The sequence below is a fragment of the Stegostoma tigrinum genome, chromosome 25, assembly GCF_030684315.1.
Source record: "Stegostoma tigrinum isolate sSteTig4 chromosome 25, sSteTig4.hap1, whole genome shotgun sequence".
In the NCBI taxonomy this organism is placed as follows: domain Eukaryota; kingdom Metazoa; phylum Chordata; class Chondrichthyes; order Orectolobiformes; family Stegostomatidae; genus Stegostoma; species Stegostoma tigrinum.
In genome coordinates this window covers 50,308,997-50,334,763 of record NC_081378.1, presented here as the reverse complement: position 1 = coordinate 50,334,763, position 25,767 = coordinate 50,308,997, and the positions used below count along the sequence as shown (strand labels likewise).

General features: G+C 39.8%; 1 protein-coding gene and 1 long non-coding RNA gene across 2 annotated transcripts in view; one reads left to right on the top strand and one right to left on the bottom strand.

The window, feature by feature from the left end:
- The window catches only part of fgd6 (FYVE, RhoGEF and PH domain containing 6), a 123,973-nt gene extending 116,968 nt beyond the window's left edge, over nucleotides 1-7,005 (top strand). The window contains exon 21 of the mRNA XM_059654713.1: nucleotides 4,758-7,005. Within this exon, the coding sequence (XP_059510696.1) occupies nucleotides 4,758-4,794 (37 nt within the window). The 3' untranslated portion in view covers nucleotides 4,795-7,005. The remainder of the gene's footprint in view (nucleotides 1-4,757) is intronic.
- Nucleotides 1-25,767, bottom strand: part of LOC132210967 (uncharacterized) — a 61,601-nt gene that overhangs the window by 23,267 nt on the left and 12,567 nt on the right. The window lies entirely within an intron of this gene.

Here is a 25,767-nt window from a genome sequence, read left to right as displayed (position 1 = left end):
TTCTTGCAGTTTTTCTGCCTCAATTCCACCTCCTCTAAAAATGTCATATAAAAGGCTATAAGATGGAGAGTTCATGGTTTTTTAAAATTCATTCATAGGATTTGGTCACTGCTGGGTTAATAGTTTAGCAAATGAGAGGATTAGCAAACTAACGAAAAAAAAAGCTGAGGAAAATGAGTAATCTTCAACTGTAACTAGTGACATGCAATAGGGATCAGTGCTGGGGCCTCAACTGTTTACAATCTATGTTAATTACCTCAACGAAGGATCCAAATGTTCTGTAGCCCAGTTCATTGACGACATAACAGCAGGCATAGCAACTCCTTACCTACACTCACCTTTACTAGCTTCATCCCGCCTCCTTGACCTGCCTGTCTTCTCTCCACGTATCTGTTCCTTTAATAACCTTCTATCGTTGCCTCCCCTTCTCTCTATTTACTTCAGAGCCCCTTTCCCCTCCCCCATTTCTGAAGAAGGGTCCAGACCTGAAATGTCAGCTTTCCTGCTCCTCTGATGCTGCCTGGCCTTTTGTGTTCATCCAGCTCCACATGTTGTTATCTCAGACTCCAGCATCAGCAGTTCCTACTATCTCTCTGGTTGTTGGAGGTCAGTCATCTCCAGTCACGGACATCTCAGCAGCTGTTCCTCAGGTTAGTGTCCTCAGCCCAGCCATCTTCAGCTGCTTCATCAATGACCTTTTCTCCGTCATAAGATCAGATGTATGAAATGTGCAATCATCGGTGAACAGCGTTCAGCACCATTCGTGATTCAGATGCTGAAGTCATCTAGATTCAAATGCGACAAGATCTGGACAATATCTAGACTTGAGCTGACAAATGGCAAGATACATTCGTACCACACAAATACCAGGCATTGATTGTCTCCAATTAGAGACAATCTAACCACCTCCTCTTGACATTCAGTGGAGTTACTATCATTGAATTCCCCAATATCCATACCCTGGAGTTTACCATGGACCAGAAACTCAACTGGATTCACTTCGTATATACTGGCTATCAGAACAGATCAGAGGTTAGGGATATTGTGGAAAGCCAACTGATCTCCTGACTCTCGAAAGTCTGTCCACCATCCACAAGGAACAAGTCAGGTGTATGATGGAATTCTCCCCACTTGCCTGAATGGATGCAGCTCCAACAACACTCAACGAGTTTGACACCATCCAGGACAAAGTAGCCCATTTGATTGGCACCATCTCTGCAAGCACCCACACCATCCAGCACCAACACTCAGTACACACTGCTGCTATTATCTACAAGATGCACTCCAGAAATTTAACAAAGATCATTAGACAGCTCCATCCAGACCCATAACCACCTCCATCTGGAAAGGCAAGGGCAGCAGACACATAGAAACACTATCACCTGCAAATTCCCCTTCAAGTCACTAACCATCCTGACTTGGAACTAGATCACTGTTGCTGGGATAGAACTATGTAATTCCCTCCCTAACAATATTGTGGGTCTACTTACAGCAAATGGACGCAGCAGTTCAAGAAGCAGCTCGCTACCTCAAAGGCAACAAGGGATAGGCAATAAATGCTATCTAACAGTGATGCCCACATCCCACAAGTGAATAAATAAGATCAAGTTTATATTTTACAATATTCTGCAAACTGCCAGATTTTAGCCTGATCAGTTAATATATCTGTATCCCTTTATGACTTCTTGACAACTCACTTTCCTACCTATCTTTGTGTCTTCAGAAAATTTAGCCTACTGTACATTCAGTGCCTTCATCCAAGTTTTTGATATAGATTGCAAATTTTTGAGGCCCCAGCATTGATCCCTGGCCCACTCGTAAAAGCTTGCCAACTCCACTTACTCCTATTAGTGAACCCATCCTCAATTACTGCTCATATGTTACCCCTCTGTTATGGCTTTAAAAGGTGCATTTTGTCCTTTTTTTAAAATGAAGAATGGTTGAGAGAGAGGTGACGAGCAGCGTACTCAGAATCACCAGAGTAAATAGTTTTTTTTAAGTTGCAACAATAGAAGCAGCCTGAATGAGTGGGCTCAAGCCCCCACAGAACCAGGATTTTTAGTTTTAGTTCTTCAGTAGCAGCTACTGACGTCTTGGAGCTGTTTTTCCTGTCTTGGACACAGCTAAAAGCCGGGGGTTCTCTTCCTGTTGCCAGAATTGCATGTGAGACAATATCTGTTTTACGGAATTTGCCCAGGGTGTGTTTGTAGGATGTTACTATATTGGAATAGAACATAGAACAATACAGCGCAGAACAGGCCCTTCGGCCCTCAATATTGCGCCGGCCTGTGAACTAATCTAAGCCCCTCTCCCTACACTATCCCATCATTATCCATGAATAGTTACTGTTTAGTAGCTAAATAATCTATTATTCTGTTAAGTTTTCCAGTAGAGTTAATGATTACAATTTCTTGTTTCTTTTGTTGTATTTTAATCATAATGTACAAATAAAGTGTTCTTCCATCACAACTGATAGTTTGATCAATCGAATTATCCGGAACTCAACTGCCTGGCCCTTGCCTGTAAAATAAGAGAAATTAGGGTCCAGGCCAACTTTTTAATATATTTTGAAGGGAGGGATTGGTCTGCTCCATATACTACCAGCATATATTTATTTTGTGTAGTAACCTATTGTTGGGGCATCTTATCCAAGCGTAATACATCTCCAAGTTTCCTGTTATATACTTTGCTTGTCATATCCTCGTAGCACTTTAGAAGGATTTCCCTTTCAAAAAAAACATGTTGTCCGTGTTTGATTGTAGTATGATTTTTAAATGTTTAGCTATTACCTCAGTGATTGATTCAAGTACTTTCCCTTTACAGATGTTTCGGCTAACTGATCTTATGTTTACTGCTCTTTATCTCTTCCTTTCTTGAATGCCAGATATTTGCATTTGCAGTTTTCCAAACTGCTTTCCAATGCTTCTGTATGTCAACAGCTATTTCATTGAAGATTCTAGGATCCGGGCCATCACATCCAGGGGACTTATAAGTCATTGTTTCTGATATTTTTCCCATAACATTTCTCATAAAATTTGTGATGCTGGAGAATCTGAGATAACTCGGTGTGAAGCTGGATGAACAAAGCAGGCTAGGCAGCATCAGAGGAGCAGGAAAGCTTGACGTTTTTGGGTCGGGACCCTTCTTCAGAAATGGGGGAGGGGAAGGGGATTCTGAAATAAATAGGGAGACAGGAGGAGGCTGATAGAAGATGGATAAGGGAGAAGATAGGGTGAGAGGAGACAGACAGATCAAAGAAGTACGGTTACAAAGAGGGTTGCAGTCTAACTGAGGTTTTATTGTTACAGAGATAGTAGGAACAGTTCTCAGTTCATCCCTCTCCCACTGCAACCCCCTTGTCTATGCCCACCTCTTGGACCTGTCTGTCTTCTCTCACCCTATCTTCTCCTTTATCCATCTTCTATACACCTCCCCCATCTCCCTATTTATTTCAGAATCCCCTTGCCCTCCCCCATTTCTGAAGAAGGGTTCTGACCCAACATCAAGCTTTCCTGCTCCTCTGATGTTGCTTGGCCTGCTGTGTTCATCCAGCTTCACACCGAGTTATCTCATATAATTTGTGCTTATTTTAAGTTCCTTCCTCCCTTTTAACCTCATGATTTTCAAATATTCTTAGGATGCTTTTTGTGTCTTCTACAATGAAGACAGACACAAAATGCCAGTTCAGTACTTCATCTTATCTTTGTTTTCCATTATTAATTTCTCAGTTTGACCCTCTGTGGGACCAGCATTCACTGCAGCTGCTCTTTTCCTTTTTAAATACTTACAGAAACATGTACCTTTCTTTTAAAAAAAAATTCTGTCAAGCTTTCTCTCATACTCTAATTTCTTCCTAATTATTTTCAATCATTCTTTGCTGTTTTCTAAAATCTGTCCAATCTTCTGACCTACCCATAACCATTGCAGCACTTTTACTTTAAATTTAATACTGTCCTTCACTCCCTATTTAGTCAGAGTGCATCGATCTCTTGGAGTCTTTCCTTGTCAATAGAATGTATCTTGGCTGAGAATTATGAAACGTTTCTTTAAATGCCTGACATTGCTTTTAAACAGACCTATCTTTTAACCTGTTTTCCCAGTTCACTTTAGCCAATGTTGTTCTTGTACCCTTGTAATTGCTGTTATTTAAGATTAAGACACTAGTCTTAGACCTACACCAAGCTGAGTGTGAAATTCTGTTATGATCACTGTTGCTCAGAGGCTATATTTACTATGAGATACTGAACTAATTTCACCTCATTGCACATTGCAAGGTCTAAAATTTCCTGCTTCCTGGTTGACAGTAGGAATGTGAAAGACATTTTATGGGAAAAAAAATGTCATAAGTACTCTTTGATTTTATAAAGCTTTTTTGCCATTCTGGTTAAGATTGCCAGTTATTTTTACCATATCTTGAAGGCCTGTATAATCTGCCCAACAGTGTACAATTACTATAGTTAATAGTCATATAAACTGTACTATTATAGTAGTTGCTACAACCTACTCCCACAAGTGATTTTTTTTTTGCTATTTCTTATCTCTATCCAAACTGACTGTATATTGTGATTTTGTGGTCATCTCTGATTATTGGACTAATTCCATTCTTTATTAATCTAAAGAAATGTGCTCCTTAGTTACCAAGCAGATGAAACTTATTTGTTTCTGCACTTGTTTCAAATTGTAGAAGATTGCTTTGTACATAAAATTCTGAGACATGACAGATACAATAATTAACAAATGTTTCAATTTCTCAACAGATGGGTAGAAGTTTTTCAAGAAGCTACTGTATTATAACACTCCTAAAACAGACACTACACTTGGGGAGGACTTTGAGAAGCAACTCTATGAAAAATATACCACACTGAGAATGCTAGAGTATGGTGTTGATGTTGCAAAAAGATTGAATAAAAATACTCATATTCATACCTTAATCTCCTGTGACTAGAGCTTCATCTTGAATATCAGAATGAACTGCAAAGATTCTGCACCAGCCACAAAAGCTGTTCGTGTACTCTCAGATATTGCCTGGAAAAGGCCTTGAAGTTGAAAAGTTGACCAAAGTCATTGACTAATTTAATTGCTTTTTGGTGACATTGAAAGCAAGAATTAATCAAGCTGTATTCTTTCAGTCTGGCTATTTTCTCATCTACCAAAAAGATTTCCATGATGGTGTATTTCTGTGCTACATTTCTCAAGTGAGATGGAATGGTTTCATTTTAAAACTATGAAAATCACCACATTACTATTGATGTAAAGGCCCACCTTGACCTCTCCAGTTTAATCATGGATTATGGAATTGACATGTTCAATCACTTGAAGACCTCCACAATCGGAAGTGATTTGTGAATACCTCAAATTTCCATGAGGTAAATTCAGTACCTCATTTGGTACTCAACTTTGTAGACCACAAAGGTTACATTTGTGCAGATATAGTTGATTTTATCTGGAGTCACTCTTGGTCTGAATACCTATGCTTTGGAGAAAGGAAGGAATAATTTTCTGATTCCGCTCATCACTGCCCATTGACCCGAATAGATAGTACCTACCTGGACACCAAATCTGGTATTGATTACGAAGACTAAATTCCTGAAACAACCAAGTGAACTTACAGTGGTTCACTGAAGGACTGCTAGTATCCATGATGCTGCATCGAGAAGGAGCTGGTGCTTCAGAAAAGGGAAGAGAAGAAAATTGGACAAAATGTTGCTATTTGGTTCATGACTTACAAACTTTGAGATACAAACGAAGTAATTTGGTAGCCTGAGACAACTGTATATATAAACAGGTTGACATGGGATATTGTTGGAAGCAAGTAGTCTTTGATGATTCCAATATTCTTGCCTGGTTTCCACTGCATTAATTGCAATACTAGATAGTTCTCATGATTTTCCAGGTTTATCCGAATGTGCGCTTTATTTTTCAAAATTTTTATGGTGGGAACGGGGCTGTTAAATGCTGCCCAATTTTCCAATATATTTTAACATTATTGTTTTTATTTAATATTTGGCTTTTGTAAAAAAAAGAATGATGACGAGATAGTTCAGCAAAGATTTATACATGCAGGCATGAGCTAGATTTATGTATTTATTTAACTATTGTAATGAGCATCTGTGGTTCTTCATGGAGCACAACAGACATCACATAGAATTTAAAGTGCAAATTAATGTAAAATATGCCTGTTCTTCCAGTACTAACTTTTATAAGTATGTAGAAAGTTGAATGTAAATTAACATTTGGGATAAATATGGCATGGTGAATCTAAATGCAGGGACTCTGATTTTCACACTATGTAGGATTCCTTACAATGGGTGAGGGAAACAATTTCCTTGTTTTAAAAAACTCTACAAAATGCTGAAGCTGTACATTCATTGATGGCCAGAAATGTCTTTTAAAAGACCAGGTGTGAAATTGCTTACAACCAATTTCACAAGTAATGCTCCTATTTGCTTGAGTACTTCTGTAGAGAAGCAGAATCAGCTTGGATTTTCATTCGGAAGAGTTGAGTCAGAAGGTTGTGGATTCAGAATTCCACTTGAGATAATATCAAGTCTGCTGCTTTAATGGAGATGCCAGCTTTTTGTTGTGACATTGAACTGACACTCCTGTTCAGGTGAATATAAAAACAAATTTCGTAGCTTTGCTTTGAAGAAGATCTTGGTCACCAACACTAATTGATAATTAATTAGTCATTCATCTCATTTGCAGCCAGCAAAATTATTTGTGTGAATTGGATTTGCCTCTTAGTAGGATATTTATCTGCTGCTGAGGATATGATGAAGCACAATTTAAACTCTTCAAGCAATTCCAGCATATTGACCTTGACTACCTTGCCTCGAGTGCATTGATTGTTTTTTTGTGAAGAACTTGCCGATATCAGTTATAAATTTGTCTTTTACTCATTTTCACCTACATCCACTACAGTTTAAATCTACCTTTTCTACAGTTTTTTAATTTGTCTCTGTGGAGTACCTTAGGACATTTTCTACATTAAAGGTGCTATATAAATGCGAGGTGTTATTTACTGTCTTAAATGGTTCTGTAAAGCCACATCTCAGTCATCTCCTTTCAAAGCAGAACATGAGATTTTGCCAGTATTGCAGCATAATGAGGAATCAGAGCTTTTTAAATCCCTAAATTGTGTCTGTTCTTTGTGTTTCTGGCCAATATTGTCAGGACTGACCACAGCACCATGCTGTTAAAGATTGACTTTTTTCAGTCTTCAGTATAAAATCTCTGTCTGAACAATTCCACATTGTTTGACCTTTTTTCAATAACTGCACACAATTTACAGTACACAAGAAGTCTACGTAGCTTGTTTGCAACTTCATGATGCTGCTATAACTCAGCAAAATCTGAGGGCACTGATCAGAGATTTGATTTCTTGACCTGTGGATTAAAGATTCTGTTGAGGAGCAAGCAAATAGTGTACAGTTGTAATAATCTTTCAAATTAAGCTTTTCAGAATGGGGAATCCATTTCCACATTAAGGCCTTTGTATTCTTCTTGTAAACCACAGCACAATTCCACATGAATCAGTACTGCTGTTCTTTCTGCCTCTGTATATTCATGTATGCCTAGGACAAACTTGTCCAAACACCAGTGGCATTAAAGTTTGTGACATTTAGGTTGCTATATGACTGTAAGAACCACAAGCAACAGCCTCCCACTCCCATACTGTTGTCCCTGTATCTTCCAAGAATTGCCTCCTATTTCTTAACCACATGCTATTTTTATGTAGCAAAATTTGACATATAACCTTGGTTTCGAAATGTATGATGACAAGACACTGCTACACTCACCACCTTTCTTAAGCCTGCCACTCTCTAAATGTCAAACAAGCAGAATTTACTATGATTATATAATGGGAAGAGCCAAAGCCATTGCCCTCCTATTCCCTAGCCATTGACTCAATTTCTTGCTTTCAACTGTCTGAGAATGAATTAGACTGCTTATAACCTTGATGTCACATCTGACCTCAAGATGAGATGACCCTACATTGTCAGGCACACCACTTGCACCTCCATAACATTGCTCAACTCTGCCACTAAACTTCTCATCCATACCTTAGCTATTCCAATGCACACCTGGCTGCACTCCAGCCTCATGTCCCATCAACGCAAGATCATCTAAAATTGTGCTGCTTATTACCTTAGTTGCACAAAGTCCCATTTATCCTTCATCCCATGTTCAATGCTAAAACAATATGGTTAATGCACAATGTTAGAATTTTCATCCTTGTTTACAAATTCTTTTTTGCATTCCACCCACTGTTGTCTGTAACTTTCTCCAGCCTTGCAACCCTCCAAGAAATCCACGATCCTTCAATTCTGACTGTCTGCACATTAGTTTTTAATTATTCCCACACAAATGGCCATACCTTCAGCTAAACCCAAGTACTGGAATTCCCTCCCCTAAGTTGCTGTCCCTCATTTGCTTTGATAAGAAGCTCTTTGAAATTATGATCATCTATCCAAATAACTCCTGAATGGAGAGTATCATATTTTGTTTCATAATGCTTCTGTGATGCACCTTTCGATGTTTCACCATGTTTAAAGTTCTGTATATACACGTGCTTTGTTGTGTATAAGCACTGTGTCACCCTTGTTGCTGTTATTCAGACAAGTTAAATTCGATTTAGGACCTTGCAGTGTTTGGTGCTGACCCCTATGCCCACTGTATTAGAAATGTTCTATAATTGAGCATTGATACCCTGCACTTATTAAATACAAATTGAGGCTGAAGCATCAAAATCTTTCTTTTCAATGTATTTATGTACTAACCCCAGAAACGTGGATAGTGTGCCACTATCTTTATGGTGTAAAGTGAATGGGATAACCTGGTAGTTTCTTTTCATGCCATCATCACTAGAGTTCATTTTATACTCATTTTTCCATTTTTAACAAAGGTTTGTGGTATGAACAACCTTTTATTAATTCCTGACATATGGGCATTAATGAAAAAGCATGTATTCACTATCCATTGCTACTCATCTTGGGAAGGGGGGGGGAAGGTGCAATAGCAGTTTGATACAACTGAGCTGTTTGTTAAAGTGCTTGCAGAGAGCAGGAAGAATCCAGCATGATGGTGTAGGACTGAGGTCACAGATCGGATGAGGACAGCATGTCTCCTTTCTTCAAGGAGCAACTTGAAAGTTTTACAACAGTCCAAAAGCTTTTCAGTCACAATTAGTGACATCAGCTTTTTATTTCAAACAGCCACAGTGGGGCTTGAACTTGATTTCTGGATTAGTATCCTGGCCTCTGAATTAATAGGTCACTAACATAACCATTGCAGTACTCCTAGGATCCACCTTTCACTGCAAACGTTTTTCTTGCATGTATAAAGGTTCAACATTTTTTGCTTTATTCTGTTGCCCAGTAGGCTTTCCCTATAAAAATGTGAGTGAATGCTCTAAATAATATGTATCAAAACAGATATGTCTGTCTTTGTATCCTCATCTGTGGTTCTCATCACCTGCTCGTTTCCCATTGGCTAATAAATATTTTCTTTTAAATATTTAATTTGACGAGTTCATCAAATCATTAAGATTACAGAAGAGGCCTACAATCCATCAAATCTATACTGCCAAAGTGACACTAAATCCGCAAAAGTTTCACCTTCCAGCACTAGCCCCCTACATGTGAATATTATGAAATTTCAAGTACTCATCAAAGTACTTTATAAAGTTTGGTAGGTTTCCCATTTCAACTACACTCCCAGGTGAGTGAATTCCAGATTCTCACCACTGAGTGAAAAACTGTTTTCTCAAATTCCTTCTAAAGTCCCTGCCTTTCATCTTACAATTATGTCCCCTTTGACTGAGGGAAATAGCTGATTTCTATGCCCATGCCCCTCATACTCTTACACACCTCTACCAGGTTCCCCCTTCAATCTCTGCTCCAAAAGAAACTCCTAAACTTGTCCAGTCTTTCTTCACAGTTAAAGCACTTCATCCCAGGCAACATCCTGATGAATCTCCTTGGCAGCCTCTCCAGTCCAATCAAATCCTTCCCACAGTGCAGAGACCAGGACTGCACACCGTCCCCCAAATGTGGCATAACCAAAGTCCAAAATAGATCTAACTTAACCTCCATGTTAGATATAATATTTATAAAATGCACGGACAGAAATCAGGAGGCTCTGCCTTCAGTTGTAGAGATACAACCAGAACCATTAGAATAAGAAATCATAGAATCTTGCTGCAAAGAGTGAGGCCATTGTGCCTGTGCCAGTTCTTTTAAATAAATATCTATTCAGTTTGACGCACTTGCTCTTCTAGTGACCAAAAATGTTTCCTTTCAAATAGTGAATTTAATTTCCTTTTGAACATTACTACTGAATCTGCTTCCAGCACTGTTCAAAATAGAGCTTTTCTTTTCATAGAAACTCTCATCTCTCTTTTATGTAAAGCCCTTAGTGCATTTAGGTCTACCACCCCAAGATGTTCCCAACATATGACTTGTAACAATCAATTCTTTTAATCTATTGAGGGTTTATTATCTTCTCTGCAACCTAACCCAGATCACTGTATGAAGTACATGGTGATTGTTTTCATTGTTCAGTATGTAAGTTTCACAATTTGCCTTGTTTTCAGACAGTGTTGGTAGCACATGAAGCTTTATGTGCAACACAGCATCAGTCTTTGCCCTTTCTGCTCTGTTTTGAGTTTACCAGTTTATTTTCATTCTATTTCTGGTTAAATGCACTGTCTCATTTTCTGTAGCCAATTCACCATTTGTCCACTTAAGCTCTCTTGGGGAAAAGAAAACCAAGTGCCTTTGATCCTTCCCTTTTACTGATGTTTCACTCTTCCTTTTGAGTCAGAAAATCTACACTGACACTCCAGTGTAGTGCCAAGACAGTGCAGCAAGGTTAGAGGTGTTGTCTTTGAATGAGATGTTCAAGTAAGGCCCTATATTTTCTCTCAGGCATATAATATCTACAACCACGGCAGTCATCTATGGGTCTTGGCCTTTAGTTATTCCTCAATTAACATCACAAACAAATAATCTGGCCATTATACCATCATGCTGTTTTGTGGAACTTTCTGCAAGATGGCTGCTACATTTTCTACATTACAATAGTGACCACAACTGTGAGTACTTTATAGCTAAAGTAATTTTGATGATACCTGAGATTATGAAATATAGCATTAGTTGTAATTGGTGCTACACTTGGTACATCTGGCATTTATTTGTGAAATTAGGTACCAAAGTATCATCTAATCATACTTGCAAATTGTTACAAAATCCACTGAAGAGGAAATGGCAACAGGTAAAGAGAAACCATTTCTTCAGCTCCTAACATCTATATGGTAAATTCTTGCCTTAGTTGTTCATCAAAGTTTCTGTGATATGAAAACACTTCTTACCAAATTGTGTAGGACTATCTGTAACTTTGTTTGATTTATATTTTTTTTTGTGTTAAGGAGAAGATATGGTTAGTCAATTTTAGAATTTCAATTGTGGGCTGGGGCTGTGGTGCCAAGGAAGTCAGTTTTCCTTACGTTCATTTTAATGAGTTTTTATAAGTTTGATTTGAAGAGCTGGGGGAATTAACAAGTTCAGTGCATTTTTATAAAATTGTACAGTTGCCCAGCAATAGAAATCTGGTGACACAAACAGAACAATCCAGAAAATCAGTGAGCATATGGTGTATACCAGAGAGTGAAGAATTGCAAAACACTTAGTTGAGGCAACTCCTCGATTTGTTCTGAAATTAAAGTAATTGGCTAGTTTGCAGTTTGTCCTCAGTAACTTGGAGAGAGACATCAGATAAAGGGATAAAGCATCTAGTGAATGTGCAGACATTGACCATAGAAAACCGATTGCATCTTAGTGTGAGCAAAGACCATTTATGTGGAGATAGTGGTAAGCTTCCACTGAGCTTTGTGTTTTAAAGATATTGCAGGTGATGAAACAGGTATCGTGAGTTTGAATTTTTTCCGATGTCTATTTACAACTTTTTGTCTGGTATAATGTGCTTCTCTTTTCGTTTATTCTTTATGTTGAAAGCACACCTGCTTCTGAATTTAAGTGGCTGATCTCCATGGTTTAGATCTAACAAGGCTTCATTCTGAGATCTGATTTGTTCAAATTAACATCATCTGGGATTGTAGTAAAATACAAACATAGTTGTATTCAGTAATTTACCCAAAAAGATGAGACAAACTTTTAAAAATGCTGTCTTGATCTCAGGAAAATTACATTAAAAGTTAGAAAAGCTGAATAACAAGGCAAATTTATTAATTTTAAAGATAAATGAGTTTTGAAGGGTCACTGAACTCAAAACATTAACTCTGTTTTCTCCTTACTGCCAGACTTGCTGAGTTTCTCCAGCAAGTTCTGATTTCATGTGTTCCCAATCTTCAGCAAATGTAATTCTTTGTTTTATAATATAGAAACATAAATGTTCGATTCTTAAAATTCATATTGTCTTCATCCCAGCTCTAATTATAAAACTGGGATGAAGTTCACCAGAGATGGATAGGATTGATTTACTGATTGTCAGCAACTTTGCTTTCAATATGCTCAAATATGTGGACTGATCACCACTGAAAAAAATCAACTTTTTAAGCATATTTTGTAAAACTCCCAGGGATTGTTTACAAACATCTGGCCTCCTTCCACCATTTCATTGTCTCAACCTTCCTGCCTCCCTTTCAGCTCATCTTTTTCAATTACTGTCAACTGGAATGGAATTTCTATGAATGATTAGATTGTTCACAAAATCTTCAGCATCATGGTGGGTTTCTGTGCATGTTTTTGACCAAGCTAAATATGGTTCTTTCTGTGTCCAGTACTAAACTTACTCTCATATTTTACAATAATTGCCTTATACAAAAGCAGAAAATACTCGGCAGATCAAGCAGCATCTTTGTTTTTTTTAAACAGTTACTACATTATAGAACATAGAACAGTACAGCACAGAACAGGCCCTTCAGCCCACGATGTTGTGCCGACCATTGATCCTCATGTATGCACCCTCAAATTTCTGTGACCATATGCATGTCCAGCAGTCTCTTAAATGACCCCAATGACCTTGCTTCCACAACTGCTGCTGGCAACGCATTCCATGCTCTCACAACTCTCTGTGTAAAGAACCCGCCTCTGACATCCCCTCTATACTTTCCACCAACCAGCTTAAAACTATGACCCCTCGTGTTAGCCATTTCTGCCCTGGGAAATAGTCTATGCCTCTCATTATCTTGTATACCTCAATTAGATCCCCTCTCCTCCTCCTTTTCTCCAATGAAAAAAGTCCGAGCTCAGTCAACCTCTCTTCATAAGATAAGCCCTCCAGTCCAGGCAGCATCCTGGTAAACCTCCTCTGAACCCTCTCCAAAGCATCCACATCTTTCCTGTAATAGGGCGACCAGAACTGGGCGCAGTATTCCAAGTGCTGTCTAACCAAAGTTTTATAGAGCTGCAACAAGATCTCACGACTCTTAAACTCAATCCCCCTGTTAATGAAAGCCAAAACACCATATGCTTTCTTAACAACCCTGTCCACTTGGGTGGCCATTTTAAGGGATCTATGTATCTGCACACCAAGATCCCTCTGTTCCTCCACACTGTCAAGAATCCTATCCTTAATCCTGTACTCAGCTTTCAAATTCGACCTTCCAAAATGCATCACCTCGCATTTATCCAGGTTGAACTCCGTCTGCCACCTCTCAGCCCATCTCTGCATCTTGTCAATGTCCCGCTGCAGCCTACAACAGCCCTCTACACTGTCAACGACACCTCCAACCTTTGTGTCATCTGCAAACTTACTGACCCATCCTTCAATCCCCTCATCCAAGTCATTAATAAAAATTACAAACATTATGTTTAAAAAAAAAGGAACACAGGACACATAGTCTGGAATGGGCCATTGATTCCTTGGGCCAGTTTTGTCAAGCAATAAGATTGTAGTTGACCTGGTTGTGATCTGAATTCCCTTCCTATTTATGTTGGCATGGTTTTGAGTGTTCGCCAATGCAGAGCAGACCTCAACATATTTCTTCAAACAGTACTTTGCACTGTATATCGAGTGAGCTTGTACTAAATGTCCCTGTCCTTAGTTATTCTAGATCCGACCTTTCAGCAGAGATGACTGTGTGATATTTTTCTACATTTGATATAAATAGATACACCTCTATTATAACAATATATTGTAGCCTACCTCACTGGTTCATCTGCATATTACTTAATTCTTATACCAATATTGTCCCCTAAAACACCTGACTCCCTTGTCTTTCAAAAATGTAACTCCATCAAATTCGATGATCCAGACTCCCCCGCTTTATGGGGAAGAGAATTCTACAAAGTAACAAACCTCTGCAAGAAATATTTCTCTCCTATCTTAAAGGGAAAGCTCTTAGTTTAACTCTGTCCCTAGACCACTAGTCAAAGGGAAACATCCTCCTGATATCCTCAACTTGAAATCCCTCTGGATCTTCTCCTCCTAATTCCTAACCCAAGGAAACCTAACCAGATAAATAGAAAGCGGGAAATAACACCAGCGCTTCGTCGGAGGCTCACTGATGATGTTACCTAGAATGGTGACGTAACGTCTGAAAACGAACCTTCCAGCTCAGTGAGCAAACTCTCATCCAGAATCTTGCAATCCATTTTCAGCATTCTCCATTTTTTTTTGATTATAGAATATGTTTGAGCAGTTCCTGATCCCTTTCCCTCCATTCTACCTATAGGGAGGGGTGAATTTTCTCCGATTAGTTGCTGTTTCTCAGACCTTCCAGTGAGGATCCATGGTGTACCTTAAACATTTGGGGGTTTGTTTAAGTCCTTGGCAGGCCTGAGGGTCCACCCACCTGGTAGGTATCAAAGCCCTCCGACAACTGAAAAGCCTGTAAAAGTGGTAAATAAGACATACTGTTCTGAATCATCTTTTACACTTCATAATGAAGATCTGGTGTGACCAGTATATTTATGTTCATGTATTTCTTTTTTCTACTATTTCCCTCAGCGTGTAAGAGATGAGTTATGGACCATTCTATAGCTATGTGTCTCCTCCACCATGCCAACACAAACAGTAAACAGGCTGCAAGAATGTTTTTAACTAAACATAACATGAATAGGGATTCTATGATACTCATTAATGCAGTGTGGAAGCAGGCCATTCAGACCATCAAGTCCACACTGACCTTCTGAACAGCATCACACCGACCCTCAGATCCTAGGACACTATGGACAATTTTAGCATGGCCAATCCACCTAACCTGCACATCTTTGGACTGTGGAAGGAAACTAGAGCACCCAAAGGAATTTCACGCAGAGATAGAGAGAAATGCGCAAACTCCGAGCAGACAGGTGCCTAAGGCTGGAATCGAATCCAGGACCCTAGTTCTGTGAGACAGCAATGTTAATCACTGAACAACTGGGCTGCCCTCAGCCTATGCCTCATGGCCACCCTGTTACTGATCTAAAAGACCACCCGTTGACCTTCATTGCGCAGAGTACCTTTCTTCATGTCAATTAAGGGGGCATCATCATTAAAGTTTTAATAAGCCACTGTTTCTGTTGAGACAGATTCTGGATCCAGAAACTGTCCTGACTTACGATTCTTACCCGAACAAGGAAGATCCTGCTCTTAAGTGTTTATTTTCTGCTGGACTCAGTGCCTGCCACAATGGGTTCTGAGCATCAATGCTAAAGGAATGTGAACACTGGTGACTTTGTGGCTTATGGTGAACATCTTGGACAACAGTCTGCTGATTTCAGCAGAGCAGACTGCGCAATGAAGAACTGTAGGCAGCTGTTTCCAAAACTGAGGTGTCAATTTCTTGTAACACATGGACACCTTCCTGCTGGTTTTCCTTCGGGTAGACTGCAAAGTGACAATTTTTACTGACTGACATACAAAATATAAACAGCAGAGACATTAAACAGTTGAATGTGCTTTTGTTCATAATGGAAAGAGATTTGATCATAAACTTCTAATTATAGTTTCACAATTTTTGAGTAAAGTTCCTTCTGTTGATAATTATACCCAAAGCATTTTTGGTTCAATTTGGCTAGTTTTTATTTCATTTCAGATTTTGTGTTTGTAATTGTTATCTTCTTTTTAAATTATTCTTGTATTTTTGATAAACTTCTAATATTTTTCAGATATCTTGCTACGCTTATTTTTGTTGTTGATGCATTTTGAAGCACAGAATGGGAATAAACTAAGCTAATAAGGATAAACCAGCATAAGCTAAATAGTATAATTTGAAGAATATACATAAAGGGAAAGAACTGCATTTTCATTGACTTGTACAGATCTTTCAAGATGGAATTGGTAAGTCTGCTAAAACAGAACAGTCAGTACAGCGGATCAGTGGTTGATACTGCTGCATGACAGGTTTGGTTCCACCCTCGGGCTGTGTGGAGTTTGCACATTCTCCCCATATCTGTGAGTTTCCTCTGTGTGCTCCAGTTTCCTCCCACAGTCCAAAGATGTGCAGGCCTAGATCAATTGCCATGCTAAATTGTAGTGTTCCGGGATGTGTAGATTAGGTGGGTTACAGGAGGATGGGTCTGGGTGGGATGCTCCAAGGGTTGTCGTGGAAAGGAGTTGCCTCTACCCATCTGCCGAACCTATCAGGGTCAGTGTAGGCTTGTTGGGCCAAAGGGCCTGTTTCCACACTATGGGATTCTACGATCTATAAAAATTTTAGTGTTTATAGATGGAGATATATAGACAATAGATATGGTAATTATTAAAGGAAAGAACAACATGTAGATGCAAACTAGTAGTGGAATTGAAAGAAAGTTAAATCATTTTCTTATTTGGGAAGCCTAATAATTACTGATGAGAAAAGTGATCTAGATGTAAGGAGAACATAAAACAAGGGAGGCCATGGTCTGGTGGTATTATCACTGAACTGTTAATTCAGAGATAACAAGATGTCGAGCTGGATGAACACAGCAGGCCAAGCAGCATCAGAGGAGCAAGAAGGTTGACGTTTCAGGCCTAGAAACGCCAGCCTTCCTGTTCCTCTGATGATACTTGGCCTGCTGTGTTCATCCAGCTCTACACCTTGTTATCTCAGATTGTCCAGCATCTGCAGTTCCTACTATCTCTGTTAATTCAGAGACCCATGTAATGATCTGAGGACTTGAGTTTGAATCCTAACATGGCAGATGGTGGAATTTGAATTCAATAAACATCTGAATGGAGACCATGAATCCATTGTCAATTGTCAGAAAAACCCATCTGCTTCATTAATGTCCTTTAGGGAAGGAAACTGCCATCCTTACTTCGTCTGGATGATATGTGACTCCAGCAATGTGGTTGACTCTTAACTGCCATCTGGACAATCAGGGATGGGCACTAAATGCTGGCCTAGCCAATGATGTTCATAGCCTCTGAATGAATTTTTAAAAAGTGCAAACCAAACCTTTACAATAATGTTAGATCTCTTTAGAAATAAAACTTTCTCAAGTCATTTCATTCTGCTTTCAAACTGTTACATCTGGACAAATCTGCTTTTGGATATGAAAGTTGGATCATAAGCACAAGATAAATTTAAATAAGAGATGCTTGGAGTGGACTTTTTCTACCTCTTTGGCGTGGGTAATGGCAAAAAATTTGGGAAAATACAGCAACAATGAAAAATTCTGATTCTTGACATCAAGGAATAGAAAAGGTCTGACTTTTTTTTCCCTTAAGATTTAAATAAAAAGATCAGAATCTCACTGATAAATGGTGAGTACGTTATTTCCATGCAAAAGCATCTCATTATTAGCTAATATTCACTTATTAGCTAATATTCACAATTCTTCCATGTAGTGATGAGAAACTAGACAGTGCCAATTCCTGACTTAAAGGTTGGAGTGATTATTTCATATGGATTCAGCTCACTGCTTTCTTCTCAAGGTCTAGTCAACAATGTCTTGTGTGTTCCATGGGCAGCAACTCACTCCACACTTCACCTATGAAGTTGGCATTGACCAAACACCAGCCTCCCTACATCTTCATGGGTCACAGCAAACGAACTCCTAACACAATTCAGGATGTTATTACTGCACTTTGCATTTCATTGACACGTTATAGAATAGACTCCCTACAATATGGAAACAGGTCCTTTGGCCCAACGAGTCCACACTGACCCTCAGAGCTTCCCACCCAATCTAGGAGTCCCTAAACACTACAGGCAATTTAGCATGGCCAATCCACCTATCCTGCACATCTTTAGACTGTGGGAGGAAACTGGAGCACCCGGAGGAAACCCACGCAAACACTTGGAAAACGTGCAAACTCCACACACACAACCGCCCGAGGGTGGAAGTGAACCCAGGTCCCTGGCGCTGTGAGGCAGCAGTGCTAACCACTGAGCCACCGTGCCGCCCCAATGCTCCCCAATATTACAATGCTCCTGCTAGATCAACTGCTTGCAGGGACACACATCCAACTCATGCACCTTCACAAATCACATTTTATGGCTTTTAATTTATTTTCTTAGCTTTCACTCACTTTGTGTTTGCTTGGATGCCTTTTAGCACAAACAGAAAGGTAGGCACTTTGTCATGTTTGCTAGCACTGAACAGTCAAGTGTGGTTATGCTGCTGTACAGACCACACTGCGTCATATCCACACTACAATATATGTTAGCAGGATACACAGCAAACATGTTGCACATGTCTCAACTAAATGGCCATATCAGAAAGCCAGAAGGGGAGCAGTATCTCGTGGAGTTAAGGGGCACTAGGGTCACTCTGGGGAGTACTGCTACACTTAATCAAGGACATCAGTCCATCTCAATTCGGGGGGTGTTCATGGTCACTATGGTCCTTGGTGAGACCCATGTCTGGGGACTGGCATCCTTGCACTCCAGGGATTGACCATAATCAGTACTGCAGATTTGGTCTGCAGCAATGGGAGTATACCATTGTATCTGCCCTATTAGATCCAAGTTTGGGTGGCAGTTGAGCATTGACCATCACCCACCTTTGTGTAAATGTCCGCTCCCTCATCAAACTCTAAGTAGAATGAACCTTTGCTGCCAGAGAAGTGTGCACTTATGAACCATCACTGACATAAGGTGGACGCAACAGTGGAACAAGATCCCAGGAAAAGGTAAGGTGTTCACATTAACTTTTCACTCAGCAACCTTCTCATAAAGTGCTAAGTCTTGGCTGCACTCATGAACTGAAGTTGAAGGATGGCAAAAATTTTTGGCATCCAAGACACTTCTCAGAGAGAAGCAATGCCTTGCCAATATAACTCCTACCCTCACTTGACAAATCTTTTGGAATTCTATGAAGACATTACAAGCCAGATGGACGACAGGGACCCAGTGGATGTGGTGTACCTAGATTTCCAAAAGGCCTTCGATAAGGTGCCACACAAGAGGCTGCTGCATAAGATAAGGATGCATGGGGTTAGGGGTAAAGTATTAGCATGGATAGAGGATTGGTTGACTAACAGGAAGCAAAGAGTGGGGATAAATGACTGCTATTCTGGCTTCTGGCTGGCGATCAGTGACTAGCGGTGTGCCTCAGGGATCAGTGTTGGGACCGCAATTATTTACAATTTATATAGATAATTTGGAGTTGGGGACCACGTGTAAGGTGTCAAAGTTTGCAGATGACACTAAGATGAGTGACAGAGCAAAGTGTGCAGAGGACTGTGAAACTTTGCAAAGGAACAATAGATATATTGAGTGAGTGGGCAAAGGTCTGGCAGATGGAATGCAATGTAAATAAAGGTGAAGTCATACGTTTTGGTAGGAGTAATAGTAAAAGGGATTATTACTTGAATGGTAAAAAGTTGCAGCATGCTGCTATGCAGAGGGACCTGGGTGTCCTTGTCCATGAATCACAGAAGGTTGGTCAGCAGGTACAAGTAATTAGGAAGGCAGGTGGAATTTTGTCCTTCATTGCTTAAGGGATTGAGTTTAAAAGCAGAGAGGTTATGTTGCAGTTGTACAAGGTGCTGGTGAGCCCACACCTAGAGTACTATGTGCAGTTTTGGTCTCCTAACTTGAGAAAGGATGTACTGTCACTGGAGGGGGTGCAGAGGAGGTTCACTAGGTTGATTCCGGAGTTGAGAGGATTGGCATATGAGGAGAGACTGAGTAGACTGGCATTATATTGATTGAAATTCAGAAGATTGAGGGGAGATCTTATAGAAACATATAAAATTATGAAGGGAATAGATAAGATAGAAGTAGAGAGGATGCTCCCACTGGCAGATGAAGCTAGGACAAGAGGGCATAGCCTCAAGATTAGAGGGAGCATATTTAGGACTGAATTGAGAAGAAACTTTTTCACGCAGAGGGTTATTAATCTATGGAATTCCTTGCCCAGTGAAGTAGTTGACATTACTTCAGTAAACATTTTTAAAGCTAAGGTGAATTTTTTTTGAACAATAAAGGAATTAAGGGATACTGTGAGAATGTGGGTAAGTGGATCTGAGTCCATGAGAAGATCAGCCATGATCTTACTGAATGGCGGAGTGGGCTCGAAGGGCGAAACGGCCTCTTCCTTCTCCTAGTTCTTATGTTATATTCTTATGGTCTTTGGTATGAAGGGGCTACTTAACTCTTAATGACAGCCTTGAAACCAGGCTATAAAGCAGAAATGATAGCCAGTCATACATGTAACAACTGAAATAATCAGAGGTAACCTCAACCTTCATATAGATTGGGAAAATCAACAGAAGTATTCTTGAGAACAAGAGTGCATTTAGGATAGTTATTTTGGATACAACCAGGGATCAGGCTATGTTGTGTCTGGTAATGTGTAATGAGGCAGCTTTAGTAAGTGATATCTGAGGAAGCAATCCCCCATGGAACAGCAACCATAACTTTGTAGAATTTAGCATTCAGTTTGAGATGGAGGGATGAGGGCAGAGCTCACTGAAGTGGACTGGGAAAGGAGTTTAGCAGAAAAGACAGTTGAAGAACAAAGGCAGATGTTTAAGAAAATAGTCATGGCTTTGATCAAAGATATATCCCAGTGAAGAGGAATTTTAGAAAGGGGATAAACAGACCAACCAAGTTCAAGGTAGTATCAAATTGAAGGAAAAGACATAAAATGTACAATAATTAGTGGTAAGCCAGAGGATTGGGAACATTTTAAAAACCAAAAGGTGACCTAATAATATAACAACGAAGGAGAAAATAAACTATGATGGCAAATGAGTAATAAAAAAAGAGTTTCTTTAACAAACAAAAAAAAAAGTCAAAGTGAAATTAGGCCCCTTAGAGAACAAGGCTCAGAAAAAATAAAGGGAACGAGGAAAAGAGCTGGGGGGTTGAAAAGACATAATGGGAACTGCAGATGCTGGAGAATCCAAGATAACAAAGTGTGGGGCTGGATGAACACAGCAGGCCAAGCAGCATCTTAGGAGCACAAAAGCTGACGTTTCAGGCTTAGACCCTTCATCAGAAAATACCCTTTTCTGATGAAGGGTCTAGGCCCGAAACGTCAGCTTTTGTGCTCCTGAGATGCTGCTTGGCCTGCTGTGTTCATCCAGCTCCACACTTTGTTAGCTTGGGGGGTTGAAAGAATACTTTATTTCAGTCTCCATAGTGCAGCACATTAACAGCTTTCCAAAAATACTAAATGATCAGGGGGACCAAAGTAAGGGGAAGAAGTAAATACAATATATATTGATGGAGGAAAAAAACTAGAGAAACTTGTGGAGCTAAACACTGGTAACTGCCCTGGACCTGAAGTGTTGCATCCCAAGATTTTAAAAGATGTTGCTACAAAGATAGTGGATGCATTAGTCATACTTTTCCAAGAAATCTTAGATTTGGGGATAATCCTGAAGATTGTACAATTGCCAATGTAACACTATTATTCAAAAATGGAGACAAAAAATAGACAATTCTCTAAGGTAGTCAGCTTATCATCTGCCATAGAATCCCGACAGTGTGGAAATAGGCCATTTGGACCATTGAATCTACACTGACTCTCTAAACAGCATCCCACCCAGACCCTATCCCAGTAACCCTGCTGTTCCCATGGTTAATCCAACTAATCTGCACATCCCTGGATGCAATGGGTAATTTAGCACGGCCAATCCACCTAACCTTTGGACTGTGGCAGGAAACTGCAGCACCCAGTGGAAAACGATGCAGACGGTCACCCAACAGTGGAATCAAACTGAGTTCCCTGGCATTATGAGGCAGCAGTGCTAACCAGTGAGCCACCTTACTGCCAATGTGTCATTGGGAAAATCACAGAATCATACAGAAGAGGTGCTTCAGCTCACTGAGTCATTGACAAAAATAACAAATCTAAATCTATGCTAGTCCCATTTTCCAGCATCTGGCCCATAGCTTTGAATGTTATGACTTCTCATCCAAATAATTCTTAAATGTTATGAATTTTCCTGCCTCAACTACCCTTCCACACAGTTCAATCCAGATTCTCACCATGCTCTGTTTCTTTCCTGTGAAATTGTTTTTCCTCAAATCCCCTCTAAACCCCCTGACTTTGACTTATGCCTCCTTGTTATTAAGCCTTCACCTGGGGGGAGTAGCTGTTTTTTTTTATCCAATCTGTCCATGCCCCTCATAATCTTATAAGCCACAATCAGATATCCTCTCAGACTTCTCTGCTCTGAAGTTTATCGAGTTTTTCTTCATAACCAAACTGATCCATCCCACGCATCATCTGTTGAATCTCCCTGGCACCCTCCGATGCAGTCACATTCTTCCTAAAGTATGGTGACTAGACTGCACACAAAAATCCAGCTGTGACCTAACAAAAGTTCTGTACGGCTCCAACATAAACTTCCTGTTCTTATAATCTCTGCCACAACTGAAAAGGCAAGTTTCACATATGCCTTCCTAACAAGGTGTCCTGCTACCTTCTGGGATCAATAGACAAGCACCCCAAGATCCCTCCATTTCTTTGAACTTCCCACGGTCTTGCCTTGTCTTATTACAATTGAAGTGCATCACCTCACAAATATCAGGGTTAAATTCCATCTTCCACTGATTTGCCCGTACGACTAATTCGTTGATATCCCAGTGTAACTTAAGACCTTCTTCCTCACTGCCAACCACGACCAAACTTAATGTCATCTGCAAACTTACTTATCCCCCCACACTCTTATTTATATTATTTGTATATATCAGGAATATTAAGGGACCCAGCACTGGCCCCTGTGGCACACTATCGGACACCGCCTCCAGTCATATAAACAGCCTTCTCCCAACACACTTTGTCTCCGGCCAGTAAGCCGATTTTTGGATCCAACTTGCCAAATTACTCTGGATCCCATGTGCATTTACCTTCTCTATAAGACTCTCATGTGTTGGGACATTATCAAAGGCTTTACTGAAATCCATATAAACTAACGATATCACCCTCATCTACACATCTAACCATCTCCTCAAAAAAATTCTAGCAGATTTGTGAGGCATTACCTCCCTCCCCCCGATAATGCAATGCTGACTATCCCTGATTAAATTGTGTAATTCTAAGTGGAAATAAATTCTTTCCTTCAGAATTTTCTTTGATAGTCTCTCTACTCCTGATGTAGACTCACTAGTGTATAATTCTCTGGTTTACGTTTACCAGCCTCCTTGAAAAGTGAAAACACATTAACTCTTCTCCAGTTGTCTGGCACATCCCCTGTGGCCATTGAAGAATTAAAAATTTGGGACAGGGCCCCTGTAATTTTCTCCCTCATCTTCCACACCTATCTGAGATACAACTCATCTGGATCTGGGATTTGTCCACTTTTAAGCCCACCAAAACCTCCAATACCTTATCACTCCCTGCACGAAGCTGCTCAAGAATCTCACAGTCCCTCTTCCCAAATTCTATACCTACATTATCCTCCTCCAAAGTGAAGGCAGATGTGAAATATTCAATTAATACACCCTACCAAAGTCCTCTGGCTCCAAGTGCAATTGTCCCCTTAGACCCTAATGGGGCCTATACTTTCCGTGATTATCCTTTCCCCATGGATATACTCAGACAATATTTTTGAGATTCTCCCTAATTCGATCCTCCAATATTTTCTCCTGCCCCCTCTTTGCTCTCTTAATTGTTTCCTTAAGTTTTCCACAGCACTTCATTTACTCCACAGGCACATCAGTTGACTTGCTCTCTTTATACCTAGAGTCATACAGCACAGAAACAGATGCTTTGGTCCAACTAGTCCATACCAATCATGTTCTCAAACTATACTAGTCCCACCTGCCTGTGTTTGGCCCATATCCCTCCAAAAACTCCCACTTCATGAAATTACCCAAATGTCTTTTGAACATTGTAACTCTATCTCCATCCACAACACAACTTTTCCTGGCAGTTCATTCCACACACTAATCACCTTTTGTGTAAAATGTCCTTTTTGAATCTTTCTCCTTTCACCTTAAAAATACTCCCTCATTTTGAAATCCCTCATCCCAGAAAAAAGACACCTGCCATTCACCTTATCTATGCCCCTCCATGATTTTATAAACTTCTATAAGGTCATCCCTTAACCTCTTAACATTTTAGTGAAAAAAAGTCCCAGCCTATTCAGTAATTTTTTATAACTCAAATCCTCCATTCTCGGCAACATGCTGGTAAATCTTTTCTGAATCCTCTCCAAGTTAATAGTATCCTTGCTGTTAAAAGCTTCTCTTCTCCTTATCCAGAACTGAATATTCCTAGACATCCAGCGTTCTCTGGGCTTGTTGCTTATATGTTTCACCCCAAACAGAGCAGCAACAAGCCTCCTCCTCAGCAATTCCATTTGGAATGTCGTCCACTGTTCTGCTGTAAATTTACCCATAAGTAGCTGTTCTCAGTCTATTTTGACCAGATCCTGCCTTAGTTTAATAAAATCTGCCTTTCCCCAAAACATTAGACTTTATTATAAAGGATATAATAGCACAGCATTTAGAAACACATAATATAATCAAACAGAGTCAGCATGGCTTTACGAAAGGGAAATCATTATAGTTGTTTGAGGAGGTAACAAGCAGGATAGAGAAAAGGAAAACAATAGATGTAATATATTTGGATTTCCAAAAGGCATTCAATGAGGTTACTGCATATAAAGCTACTTAATAAGATTACAGTCCATGATGTTAGTTGTAGTACGTTGGCATGGATAGAGGACAGATTAATAGAGAGAGAAACTAGAACATGCAGTAGTAATAGGTATAAGTTAGAAGCAGAAATAAGCCATTTGGCCCATCAAGTCTGTTCCACCATTCAACAGGATCATGGCTGACTCAATAATTCCCCTTTCCTATCCTTTCCCATAACTCTTAATTCTCTTGCTGATAAATACTCAGTCTATCGCATCCATGAATACACTTAACAATCCAGCCTTTACAGCCTTCTACATTAATGAATTCCACAGACTCAGCACCCTCTCAGAGAAGAAATTCAGCCCTGTATCTATCCTAACTGGGTAACCTCTTACTCTGAGATTATGCCCTCTAGTCCTAGGTAAAGGTGGAAGTAAAGTTGCCATAAGTCTTAAAGCACCATAAAATGCTCTCTTATAAGAGAGAGACAACTGGTTTAACCTGAGGGTCACCATACCTCAGCGAAAGGAAAAAGCTGAGAAGGAAAGTCTTTTAGCAAGACCTCCTGATTTTTTTTTACTCCATTCCCTTTGACATAAAAGCCAACAGCCATTTGCCTTCCATAATACCTGCTGAACTTGCTTTCTAGCTTCTTGTGATTCAAATCAAATCGTAGTTCATAGAATCCCTTCAGTGTCGAAACAGGCTCTTCAGCCCAACAAGTCCACACCTACACTTGGAACATCCCACCTAGACCCATCCCCCTATAAGCCACCTAAGCTACACATCCC